Below are 13,123 nucleotides of genomic sequence, written 5' to 3' on the forward strand. Positions count from 1 at the left end.
TCTGATTGACTGAAATCTTTGCGGTACTAAATATACCTGCATCCATCTTAGAAAATGATAATAAAAGCCTTTTTTCATGCTAATTTGTCCTCTAATTTAAATGCAAAAAGCAAGCAACAAATATACAGTGTATGGCACACCCAGTGTTTACTGAAAATAGACTGCAAGAGGACCAAATGATTGACAGCTGTCAGGGAACAACAAATCTGATATGTTTACTTTGATTAGTACCTAATGTAGATTAATAGTGTCTAAATAAAAAGCTCAAGTAAAGAATTTTTATTTTGATGAATATGATTAATATGTATTATTCCTAAATATACTATGGATTGGGACACCTGACCATTACAATAACAGGGACTCTAATGACATTGCATTCTACAAAGACTTTAATATGGAGTTGGTCTCCCCACGAAGGAGTTCCACAAGATTTTCTATGGAAATGTATTTCCATTCATCCAATAAAGCATTTGTGAGGTCAGCCACTGATGTTGGATGAGACGGCCTGAGGTCAGGTCTCTGACTGTGCGGGCCAAGTTGTTCAACACCAAACTTGTCCAACCATGTTTTTATGGACCTACATTTGTGAACTGGTGCAGTCATGCTGGAATAGAAAAGGGCCTTCCCGAAACTCTTCCCACGAAGTTGGAAGCATAGCATTGTGCAAAATGTCTTGCAATGCTGAAGTATTAAGATTTCCCTTCACTGGAAGTAAGGAGCCTAGCCCAACCCTTGAATAAAAACCCTCACTCCATTATCCCTCCTCCTCCAGACTTTACAGTTGACACAATGCAGGTAGCATCGTTTCATCTGTATTACCTGCTCTGAGACCTCGCTCTGAGACTTAACGTGGTCTTCCTCTTTGTGACTGTGTTGCTGTTGTTCCTAAATACTTCCACTTTCCAATAATTGACTGTGGAATATCTAGCTGGGATGAAATTTAATTTTAAATTTAAATAAATTTTAAATTTAAATGTTGATATTTTGGGGTCAAACCGTTCTTGTCTGTCAGTCATATAATGCAGGTCTATGGTCACCACCTCAAAGAGCATGCACAGAGAAGTACAAATTAAAACCGGAAGGAATCAAGCACGTCTCACCTGGAGTTTTTAGTTGAGCCTGCCACTTGTCAGCCAATCAAAAAAAAAAAGAAAAAGAAAAAAGAAAGGGGCTACACAATAGCCAATCAGAAAATTGTTCTATTGTATCTGGGTAAGATTTAATGCTACAACCAATAAAAGAAATGTTGTCAACGTCCCTCATGCCTGTCTTCAAAACGTATCGTATCGGTTACCTAATGTAACCTCGGTTCTTTCTAGAAGATGGAACGAGTATTGCGTAAGCTAACTTACGCGATACGAGAGAACCTCTCGTAAGAGAACTTGAGAGCCCTGGGAAACTCTGCATAACGGTTAGTAAAATGTTGGTTGAAAAGCATTTTCTGGTTCTCTCAAAAGGGGGAGACAAACAGCTTTCCTTCTCTCCTCTCTCAGATCCTCTCCTTCTACTCCTTCCACTCTCCGCAGCTTTATGAACCACAGGAAAGCGTCACCTGCCAAAGCATCACAGACTGGGATTAAAACAGCACGCACATAAAGTCTCTGAAAGGTAAATGTCTGGAAACTATGTCATGCCTGCTCTGACAACAAAATAATTATGTCCCAGGATTGTTTCCCAATAAGATTTGGCCTGTGATTGAGAATTACACAGATATCAGCTTTAATGAAATGAAAAATAAGGTATATTCTGTACTGTCAGACAAGTGTATGCCAAACTGTGTTGCACTGCACTGTTTTATTTACATTAAATAGCCTAAGGACATTGGGCTCATTAAGGTTGTCAGAAATCTTGATGATTATCTTGCTTTGGGTAGGTGAATAGATTTTTGTGGACATATCTCAAGTTTTTGTATGTTTTGGTCTGAAACATTGCGTTGGACAACACATGATGGGAGGGGCTGCTGCAGTCCACTGCAGTGCAGTGCTTCACGCTGTTGGGTGAAGTGCTTTCTAATGCAGCTAGGTGGAGCTACAGCACTAATGCTGTTCTCTGAAGAGCACAGTTTCATGGTTGGTTTGCATTGCTGACAACAAGACTTAACATTTTAAAATGCAGGATTGTTAAACAGTGTGCTTTCTTCCTTTTTTCCCTCAAGATTTCAGGCTAGATTCAATGACCACTAAAGATGGTCATCATGTTTAAATTATTCTGGGATATGTAACAGTTTTATGACTAGTATACTGTCCTCTTTTCTACCTGCAGAGCTTTGTTATGAACACATTTAACTGTATGTTTGGATGGATTCTTCTTCTTGGAGGTAAGAGGATTATGAAGATGTTTTCCTAATTATGTTTTTCATATGAAACCATTTTATCATGAAAATATAACAGCGTATTCTCCTATTTTATGTTATATTCAACTGCTCTTATTTCTCTAAGTTTAAATTAAACTAATTATTTGCTCAATGGCCCTAAACATTTGCCAGACATTTTCTTACATCACAAAAGAGGATTAATATATATATATATATAATATATATATATATATATATATATATATATATACTGTATATATATTTATTTATTTTACATACATACATATGTATACTCTTTTTTTAATTCTCTTTTCAGACTTTTCGGCATTAGGTTTACAGACTCAATTTAGTTACAGTAAATAGAAATTAAATAGTGTCCAGGATGTTAGGAGAACTGTTCATTTAAGTCAATATACTGCTGAACTCATTTACGATTTTTTTTACAAAGCATCATGCATTGCATATGGTAAATATTTAAATAACGGGCCTCATAATTTCTCATCTTCAGCTCTGATGAGCCCAGTGTCGTGTCAGGATGAGGAGAGTGTAATTGCAGTATGCCAAGAGGAAGATAATGACCTCAGAGTGGACTGCCTTCTGGAGCCCAAACCCAACTACCACACAGACTATGAGTTCTCCATGTCCAAAGGCCAAAAGGAGACCATCATAAGCACTAACATCTCTGGAATCATGCCTGAGCCCAAGTTCAGGCACAACACATTTGTGACAGAGCTTGAACCATATGGATTTAGGCTGACCATTATGAGCTTCTCCATCACCGAGAATACAACTTTCATTTGTAAAGTGACCAAGATCCAGAAGACTCTATTTGTTGAATTAGGTAACAACTGAGCTAAGATAAATTTGTACATAAAACTAGAATGAATATTTGCTCTGCTTAAACCTGAATTTGTCTTTGCCTTCTAGAGAGCATCCAGCCCTGCTCTGCCATCAGTGTGTTTCTGCTGGGTTACCCTTGGCTCAGTCTCCTGGTTCCTCTGTGCATCGTGCATCTATAAGAAGCCTTTTAAAACAGGCAGGGTGTACAAAAGTATTGTATTTCCAGACTCTAAATGTATTTCTATAGATTTTGCTGCAAATTTGAGTAGTTGTTAAAAATATTTTACAATCTAAATGCTCTGCCTTTACTGTAAAGTAACAGTTGCTGCCTCTATGATGGTATTTATTTACTTATGCCTTTTTACATGTCTAGCCAAAACACAACTGAAGACATGTCCTATGTGCGATGAGTTTTTAGGGTTCTTGACTATTAAGGGGTAATTTGACTACATGACTATTTATGTTGATACGGTTGTCAAGCAATTATACTGCTACTTAGAAAAGTTACAATTATAGTGCCATCAATGCTTTCAATAAAATGCACCACACAGTTATTGTTCATTAGTGTGTAGATAAATAAACAAATCCCATTACTTTTGGATTTATTATGGTTTTCCCAGCACATTTTCCTCTCAGTTCCCTTATAACATTGCTTAATGTTTGTGTAAAAGAAAAAAATGAATACATCCAATAGGGTATATTTTTCAATTGTTTTAAGATGCTATCAATGTCGTCTTAGAAAATTCATCTTTAATTAAATCTATCACTGCTGTTACCACCCTCCCCTCATTCGTGAAACAAAATAAACCAATAAAATTAAGAATAAAAGTCTGGTTGTCTTTTATGATTTGCCTACTAATGCTAAGATGTTAATAAATAGCCTACCATCAGGTTTATCTGGAGATAACTAAACAAGACTACAACAACACATTTGGGGAATGATCAACAAACGCCTCAAGTTCATCTATAAACGGGTTTAGCTTCAGGATTCCATATATGGACTGATTACTGTGAATGCTCAAAATGATTGACGGGCAAAAGCTAGGAGTCTCCAGAAACCTTCTGATTGGCTATACGCACAGCGTCTGACCCATGTTTAAAAACGTACATCTGTTGTTTCAGTATTTTTGAGGGACTGGAGTATGGTCATTTTATGCATGCATTCCATACATATCGTAATAATCATAATAATCAAATATGACTGGTGTAGTAGCTGTGTTATGTTCAGTCTGTACATGAAACGAAAGTGAAAGCATGTGTTCGCGCGTGAGCTCAGCTCATGACGCAGTTGGCTAAGAAGACAAATGTAAGGAAGAGGATGTGGAATTAACTTTTTTAAATAGGGGTACGCAAAGCAAAAATCAGGTTGGTAAACTGTTTATGCTTTATGCAAAATAGCCGTGTAAGAGTTGGTCTTATACTCTTAAGTCTGTGTTTTTTTAAAACGGTGTCGAATATTCATTTTACCATACCGTCCTCCTTAGCGCCTACAGTATATCTTGTTGCTGCTAAATAAACGGATGGGGATACACTGTTAATCAAGTGAATTGTCAGCAATATATTTCTTTTTAACCCTTAAACAACACAGGCAAAGGGCAGGACTCTTCAACCTCTTGTAGGAGGCATGAGATAACTTTTCATCCAACTCTCTGTTTTCATTATCACAGTTGAGTCTGTTTGGAGTATGTGAGTCACATGACTTGGTTCACATTTTCTGTCCTTGGCTAAAGCTAACAATGTTACCCCAAATGAAATGATGTTTGTTTGTTTGTTTGTTTGTTTTTGCTGATAATTTTCCCCTCATGCCTGTTTAAGGGTTAATAAGAAAAAAATGTACTTACATGATGAAAACATACCGAATATAAATAATCATAGGTCTATCTTAGCGAACTGAACATATTTTGAAGGGTTATTTTAATATTTTACAATTTTGATTGTTTTTAAATTTGTGTAGGATCTGCAGTCTCAAAAAGGAGCATCCAAAGATCATTGCCGTCACATATTGTTGTGTAAGTGCCAAGATGCCAGTGGAATTCAGTGGATGGACGACGTACTGTGAGAAATCAAAGCACCTTAAACCAGGTCAAGAACCCAAAAAGAGCCATGGCTACATTATGTACCATGGGACACTCAAAACCAATGCCCCAGCTATTATATCATCAGGGTTTCGGCCCTCTGCTGGGGGAACTCTGGGTCCTGGAGTCTACTGTAGTAGGGACATTAACAAAGCAATGGGTTACCCAGCATGTGCTCCCAATGACAGAGTTGTGTTTAAGCTACGTGTAAGAGTGGGTAAAGTGAAAAGGTTTGACTTGCAAAGCCTGAACCAGGTGACATCGTGGCATCAGAATGGATATGATACGGCCTGGTTACCTGCTTCTGTTAATGGACGTGAGGAGGACTGTGTTTTCGACCCAAAGAGACTCACTGTGATTGGGATAGCCCATTGCACAGACTCCAGTGTTAAGAGTTCTCTGGAGAGTCTCATAAAGCAGAAAAGCCAATCGCAGGACCCGAAGGGAAAAGATCTGAAGCTGTGTAAAGGCTGTGAAATGCAAACAGAGGATAAACACACAATGGAGAAATGCTGGTCTTGCAAAGCATCCGTATGCCCCTTCATGAAGAATCATGTTTGCCGAAGAAAAGGGAAGTAACCCGATACACTTTAATTAAATATAATCTGTAAAGTGATTTTTAGCTTCGGGTATTAAAAACTTGTTATTATACTTGAGGTAACTTCTTTAAGTTTTTTTTTTTTTCTCAAACCATTTTTTTCTCAAACCATGTTTTGTAACATGGTGTAATGTTTTGAGCACTTGAGGAGAGATAAATAAAGACACTTTCTATTAATACAATATGTAGTTTTTCCTCTTCTATTCTGCAGTTGCAATTATGCTGTGTCTTTGTAACAATATTGATTTACTGCTGAAATCTTGTATAGCAATTTTTTTAATATTGAGCATGTTTAGCAAAATATTGAAAACAAGAAAAATGTAGATTTTACTTTTTCTAAAATCCTAATTTACATATTGGTAATGAGAACATTTTTTTTTTCAATCTGACACATTGACTCTGCTATAATTAAAGCCAATACTGTAAACATGCTCAAGTCTTTCTGAAAGAATAAAAAAAAAGACTTATTCATCACTAAAAACCTGTGAGAATCTGAACTGAAAAATAATAGCAGTACAAAGTATAAAAAACAGAAATTGTTTTCCTATCTTATCTCTTTTCTTGCTTGGCATTCTGTGAAGTTTCCTACCCAGCAAGATGCTATATTTACATGCAATATATGGTGTTTTAAAGGAAGGAATGAACTCTTTGGTTTGGGCCTTTGGTTTTATTAATAATTCCTCTTTTCAATAATTTTAATGACTGAATTTCATAATTCATAAATTCTCTATACTCATTTATATGTGATCTAATAATTTTGGAAAGCCTTTGAATCATTTTTAATGTGTTTGCAATGTGTAAACTTGTATAAAACATGCACCTGCACATCATCACAATTTACAGTTTATGTATGGTGTTAGTAAGAAACACGGATCCTGGCATATATGGCTTTCGCTTCTGCTTCCGCCACCTCTGTTGCAGATGAAAAATGTAAAGTACAGATCATTTACATGTAGCCAAAGTTGGCTTGGATTTACCATTTACCATCAAAGTCCTCAGGATTTCAATTTTAGGAAGAGAAGAGGAACAGTGTGAAATATGTGTCAATGTTATCATATATTGCCTAAAAAGCAAGTTTTATACTTTGTATTTTTTTTTTTTAATAGAAGGAAAAGTCTGACTTTTGCTTGCTGGCTAGATGAAAAAGATATTAAAAGTTAATGCTGGGTTCTCCTGAAATTTGCTCTGTGTTTTTATATTTCGGTTTTTGATACACATTTAAAGTCATATTTTTATTTATTAACTATAACAATGTTTAAAATAAAACATAACTCAAATATTTGTACATGAAGTGTTTGATTTATTCATACCTAGTAAAAGGTTGCTAATGTACAATATGATCATCATTTCACAGAACATGAGCAGATTAAATTTAACAGCTGGTATGACATTTTCAACAAATATTTCAGAATTCCAAACTTCATCGGAAAGCACACTTAATAACGCTCAGGGCAGACACCATACGGTCCTCGCATTTGTGGCTGGGGGCGTATTTCACCAATGACTGTGATTCGTTTTGGATCCCAAACACAGTCTTCCTCAAGACCACTTGGCACCATGCCACAGTTTGGAGGGCACCAGGCAGTATCATACCCATAACTATGCCAGGTTTTCTGCTTCGGATGACCTTGGCGATCAATCTTTATCACTTTACCAACATTGACCTTCACTCTCAGAACTACTCTCTGGTTCTCAGGTAAGTCTAGTGGGTATCTGGAGGCCTTCTGTAGATCTCGGCTGAGGTAGACACCAGGCCCAAGCATCCCTTGAGAAGATTGTTTGAAGCCAGAGACTTTGATTTTTTCAGCAGCCTCCCTTGTTGTGCCATGGTACATTCTGTAGACTTTACCCTCATCTGGTTGTTTGAGACTCTCAAGACATGGTGGAGCACCTGCACCCAAGTCATCTTCAGCCCACATGTTTGCACCTGGACAAATCAAATCTCAAACAATTTAATAGAAGCTCTTTAAAGAGAATAATTTTGCCAGATCACTATCAAACAGACTTACAAAAAAAGGGCATAAAGACAATTATACTTAAAATGGCTTTAAGAAGTCAATTATATTTACAATATAAAATCATTCCATTCCAGTTGAGAATTTTTTTTTTTTGGCTTTATAAACACGATCAAAAAATCTCCAAATAGATTTTCACAAAAAAAAGTGGTGCCTTACCTCTGATGTATAGCTTCTGATGCTAATAACTTCCTTCTGAGAGCAGGTAGGCCTATAAATACACATCTTTCAGGGTGTGTCCGTGACGAAATGTTCAGTTCTGGTTTAGTAGCTTCAGTTTAAATCATCTTAACATTTTTTACTGATTGAAATAACACTTATGTATTATATTTCTGAAGTGTTGATTTTAAAGAGAAAAAGATTAAGATTGTACAATTATAAATTGTTTGGTAAACCAATTGCCTTTTTTTTAAGCAAAGATACATTTAATTCTTGCAAAATAAGCCCAATATATTGATAAGTCTGAAGTACAGGATAAAATGTGGCCTTTGTCAAACTGTTATAAAACAAGCTAGTATAAAATGATCTGCTTATGAATCGCTTAATTGGAATTAAAATGAAAACTATACATTTTCCCCCATTTTTGTTTTAAACAAAGTTAAGTTTCATTTTTGCTATAGAGGACTGATTTCCTGTAAATGCCCCACCTATTCAAAAATTATTTATGCACCTGTGACAGATGTCTGAACAACACAGGTTAACAAACAATGAATACAACCGATCGGATGTGCTCACACTGCAGAGCAACCTATTACTTTAAATATGTACATTTATTTGAGGTCAAACAAGAAAAATGTATTAGAAAAGGGTGAATATCACTATTCCAAAGTTAGAAACTCTCTCCATTCCAGTCAATACCATATATTTTACAGGATATTTCATATTCAAACACATGTAGGCTGACCATTAACCACCAGTTTTGAATAAATACCTCTAACACTGTTTGCTATTAACTTTTTAGAACTTACTTATCAAGTTTACACTCTCTCATCCTGCCTTGCATTTTTGTTCCCAGAATACGAACATTTTCATGTCAATAGAATATACATGAGATTAAACAAAAAGATGGATGGTGTTATAGTAGTTATTATAGTTATGTGTCACGTGGGCCTAGGCTGGTTGTAATGAGTGCACGACGCAGGAAATCAACAGTCTTTAATGATTAATCCTGAAAGGTGCAGGAGATCACAAGGGAAACCACATTGTACAAGCACATTATACTAAGACATTAATGACGCTGAACATTTAACGGAGGAAACTAAGGGTTTACATACACAGACAGAGTAATCAACAGAACAGGGTCATTTATTATTATTGTTTTAATTATATTCTTCTTTAAAATGTTCAATGATCATGATCGACACCATATAGACAGGTCCTCTAGTTTAATAGGTGTCAGACACAGGTAGTTCTCCCACCACACACATGTAACCCATAAGTGTATCAGTAAATACACCAAGTGACCATTACACGTTTTAATATGGCAATTTACTGGTTTCAGAGACATTAAATTTTGCTTGCTTTTATACTAATTCCTTATAAAGATATTTGCATATGTTCTTGGAAACTTAATGTTTGAATCTAACCACAAACAAAGAAACAAGAGAATCTCGTACAATATTGATAAGTCTGAAGTAGGGACCCCTTTGTCAAACTTCTATAAAAACAAGCAGGAACTTTATAAAATAAACTGCTAAGTGAATATTTTTCATTAATTCATGCAATGAAATAATATATTTAATATTTATATATAATGAATATATTTAGGCTATTGTTTTGTTTTAGATTATGTTTAATTAATAGTGCAGTGGAAAAAATAACAAGCCTATATAATTTATCCCATTTTTTTTTCAATTTCTGCTATACCATTTAAGTTTTGTTTTTGATTTACAGGACTGTTTCCCTGGAAATCCGTCACTTAATCAGGAAATATGTACACAGCAATGACAGTTGTTTCAACAAACCAGTTTAAAGATCAACACATGAAATGATTTACTTTCATTTGAAGTGAAACAAGAAAAGCATCTGTGACCAATCACAGTTTCCATATAGAAACTTGCTCCGCTAGTAAAATATAAAAGATTCAATAGTGTATTTTGAAGATTAAGCACATTGTTTTTGTGAAGGATAGTGCTTTAAAGGGATACTTAGAAATAGGCTCATTTTACAACTCCCTCAGAGTTAAACAGTTTTACCGTTTTCGAATGTATTCAGCCGATTTTCTGATATTTAGAAGAATATCAGGAACCCAACAGTTTCTGGTCTCATTGACTTCCATAGTAGGAAAAAAAAAATACTACTGTATGGAAGTCAATGAGACCAGAAACTGTCTGGTTCCTGATATTCTTCTAAATATCAGAAAATCGGCTGAATACATTAGAAAACGGTAAAACTGTTTAACTCTGGGGGAGTTGTAAAATGAGCCTATTTCCAAAAAAAGTGGAGTATCCCTTTAAAGTCTGTTGGATCATTTGCTAAAAGTTTGTTGTCCCCCCTTCTACATCCAAAAGCAGAGAGTTGTTCTGATTCTCCAAGCCCAATATTTTGAAAAGTCTGAAATAAAACAGGGTTTTGATTGGTGTCCAGCATGTTACAGGTTTTGACCTTTATGAAAATTATAATAGCAGTAATCTTTCGTTATTCTTTTGGGCAAAGAATTGACTTGGGTCGGAGGTTTCAATTGTTTACTGAAAGTTGCACAATCAAAAGAAACAAAACAAACTCTGGTCAAATACAGTTTCATTCTTAAAGGAAACACCAATTCTTAAAGACACTTATAGGCAGTCCAAAAACAGAGCAAACCATTACAGAGTAAACCGGGGTGCTCAAAGAGTGCACTTAAATAACATTTACAATCAAACGAGACATTTTGAGTATCAAAAGGATTATTAAAATTATTGAAAAGCATCAGAGAAGTGCATGAATCATGTTCAGTTTATATGTATTTGTATGTAGAGATATCTTCAGGGTAAGAACAATGGGGGATTAGTGATGTGATGATTTCACATACTTCATATTCACACATTTTAAGTTAATACTGCTCGATGGTTTCTATAAAGTAACAGTTATTTTGATAACGTAACAGCATTTTTAAATTGCCTCTCAAGAGTAATTTTTAATAATCATCCTAAACATCACACACTGTTCACATTGCACTGATTCTTAAGTAGTAAAGCAGACTGCAAAACATAAAATTAAACATAGTTTATTTGTCAAGGAATTATTTTGGATTAACCTGTTAAATGCATTCAAAGTGCGTGTTTTTCCACTTAGTACGAGACAACACCATCTGAAACATAAGATACATAAAATATGGTTCTATGAGAACAGACCAGATCTGCTCATTGATCTTTGCAGAAATATACAATTTTTTAAAAAAGTTTTGCCTTTGAGGCATACTCATATCAAAACAGAAAAGGAAAATGTCATTCTCATGCATCTCTGTGAATACGTGGTGTCTGCAGATAATAGTTTCCGTGAACAAGCAAACAAATGCAAAGGTGTGCTCATCCTGTGTGACTGAAGATACACAAAAACAACAGTGATAACGGACGATTATTCTTTGAAGAATAAAAAAAACACTTTGGCAAGACAGTCCTTAAGGTTTATGTGAGTATTTCGATTAGGATCAGTAACAAAAAGAACACACATGGTAAAACAACTTCTAAAAATGGGTACATCATTTCAATGACCTGAATCCGCTGTGGGTCCCACACACAGTCTTCTTCAAGACCACTTTGCACCATGCCACATTTTGGAGGGCACCAGGCAGTGTCATACCCATCATCATGCCAGGTTTTCTGCCATGGATGACCTTGACGATCGATCTTCTTCACTTTCCCAACACTGACTTTCACTTTCATAACCACTCTCTGGTATGCCATTAGATTCATAGGATACCTGCAGGCCTTCTGTAGATCTCGGCTGAGGTAGACACCACGTCCCAGCATGCCATCATCAGACTGACGAAATCCCTCTTTTCTAATTTTCTTTGCAGCCTCCATGGATGTGCCATGATACATTGTGTAGACTTGACCTGATCTTGGATCTGTGTTGCCTTGGAGGAAAGTTGAACCATTTTCACCCCACATGTTTGCACCTGGACAAATAACAAAATATGCATAGAAAAAAAGATGCCTACTGGAACACAACTTTAATAAAAAATAAATTACGTTGAAAAGCATGTATAATCTATCTTTTATAGAGAAATTCCACTTACCAATCGTCGAATTCAAGCTATTTGCTCCCGGGAAATGCCTGGCCCAGCCCCTGTTTATGGTAGCCCTCTGTTTATGGTCTGCTACTTGAGCAAACTGTTAGAACGTAGACCAGTTATTAAAACATTACAATATAGTTAACATTAAACAGTGTAGTTGAATGCATATACACAAGAATACGGGCACTTTTCGAACGATAGGCTAGCCCCCCTTTCTGAAAGCCTAAAAATAAAAGAACTCACCCTAAAGTAAACGCATATGGGGTGCGATCTCCATGTCCCTCTCTCTTCTACTTTCACTTTCCTAGTTTCCAAGCCATCCACATTGATAATCATCACACACTTTCAAGCGACGTCGCCACTCCACTGCAGCCAATCAGACCAGAACCATTATGATAAAAAAGTGCCTCTTTGACGATATTAGTGTTCTTCTATGGGAAGCCAAACATACCGAAAGTGTTCAGTGTTGTGTTGGTGGACTGAAATGGACCGGATAGGCTGGCCCGGATATACAACATTTTCCGCGTCGCTCATAAACAGAAGTTCCGTCTCACGCACAGTCGACAGCGCGAGCCTGTCTCCTACTCATTCGGCGAGTGCGCACTATCTAGTTTTTGTCCAACATAAATTCATAAATTTTAAATATATTAATAAATTCGACTTTTAAATAGTTTCCAGGCAAAAGACATATGGAACACCACTGACAAGAAAACAACACTATTGTTTTTATTATTTATTTATTTATTTATTTATTTATTTATTTATTATTATTATTTTTTATAGTCCCATTGAGATAAAAAAATATCTTCTTCCAGGGAGTCCTGGCCAAAATGGCAGCACAAAAAAAGTTTCACATATATATTACAGACATAAAACTCAATCTTACATACAATTACCCAACACTCAAAAGTTAGGCCTGCTTTACTAAACATGCACACGTTTCTTTTAAATTGGTCAATAAAATATTTTTAAAAACTTTTAAAGGGGCGAGAGTTTTTATCCCTCTGCAGCTTATTCCATAACCAGGGAGCATATAGGAAGAAAAGGCAGTTTTACCAAGCTCTG

At 35.8% G+C, this 13,123-nt stretch overlaps 3 protein-coding genes across 3 annotated transcripts; 2 read left to right on the forward strand and 1 right to left on the reverse strand.

The window, feature by feature from the left end:
* The first annotated feature begins 1,275 nt into the window (after positions 1–1,275).
* LOC120494492 (uncharacterized) lies at positions 1,276–3,982 on the forward strand. Its single transcript, XM_039693655.2, has 5 exons — positions 1,276–1,411; positions 1,494–1,608; positions 2,263–2,317; positions 2,823–3,155; positions 3,242–3,982. The coding sequence occupies exons 3-5, from the start codon at positions 2,272–2,274 to the stop codon at positions 3,331–3,333; spliced, it is 471 nt and encodes a 156-aa protein (XP_039549589.2). The 5' UTR covers positions 1,276–1,411; positions 1,494–1,608; positions 2,263–2,271; the 3' UTR covers positions 3,334–3,982.
* A 276-nt stretch (positions 3,983–4,258) lies between these two features.
* Positions 4,259–7,108, forward strand: LOC120494621 (uncharacterized). The gene is made up of 2 exons (XM_039693875.2): positions 4,259–4,460; positions 5,109–7,108. Coding segments are annotated over exons 1-2 (702 nt in total). The 5' UTR covers positions 4,259–4,458; the 3' UTR covers positions 5,809–7,108.
* Positions 7,109–7,230: 122 nt separating this feature from the next.
* LOC148970815 (uncharacterized) lies at positions 7,231–8,163 on the reverse strand. Its single transcript, XM_089123726.1, has 2 exons — positions 8,002–8,163; positions 7,231–7,754 (listed from the first exon to the last, which is right to left on the reverse strand). The coding sequence occupies exon 2, from the start codon at positions 7,744–7,746 to the stop codon at positions 7,264–7,266; it is 483 nt and encodes a 160-aa protein (XP_088979852.1). The 5' UTR covers positions 7,747–7,754; positions 8,002–8,163; the 3' UTR covers positions 7,231–7,263.
* Positions 8,164–13,123: the final 4,960 nt, after the last annotated feature.

The sequence above is a fragment of the Pimephales promelas genome, chromosome 19 (assembly GCF_988280905.1).
Source record: "Pimephales promelas chromosome 19, fPimPro1.hap1.1, whole genome shotgun sequence".
NCBI lineage: Eukaryota > Metazoa > Chordata > Actinopteri > Cypriniformes > Leuciscidae > Pimephales > Pimephales promelas.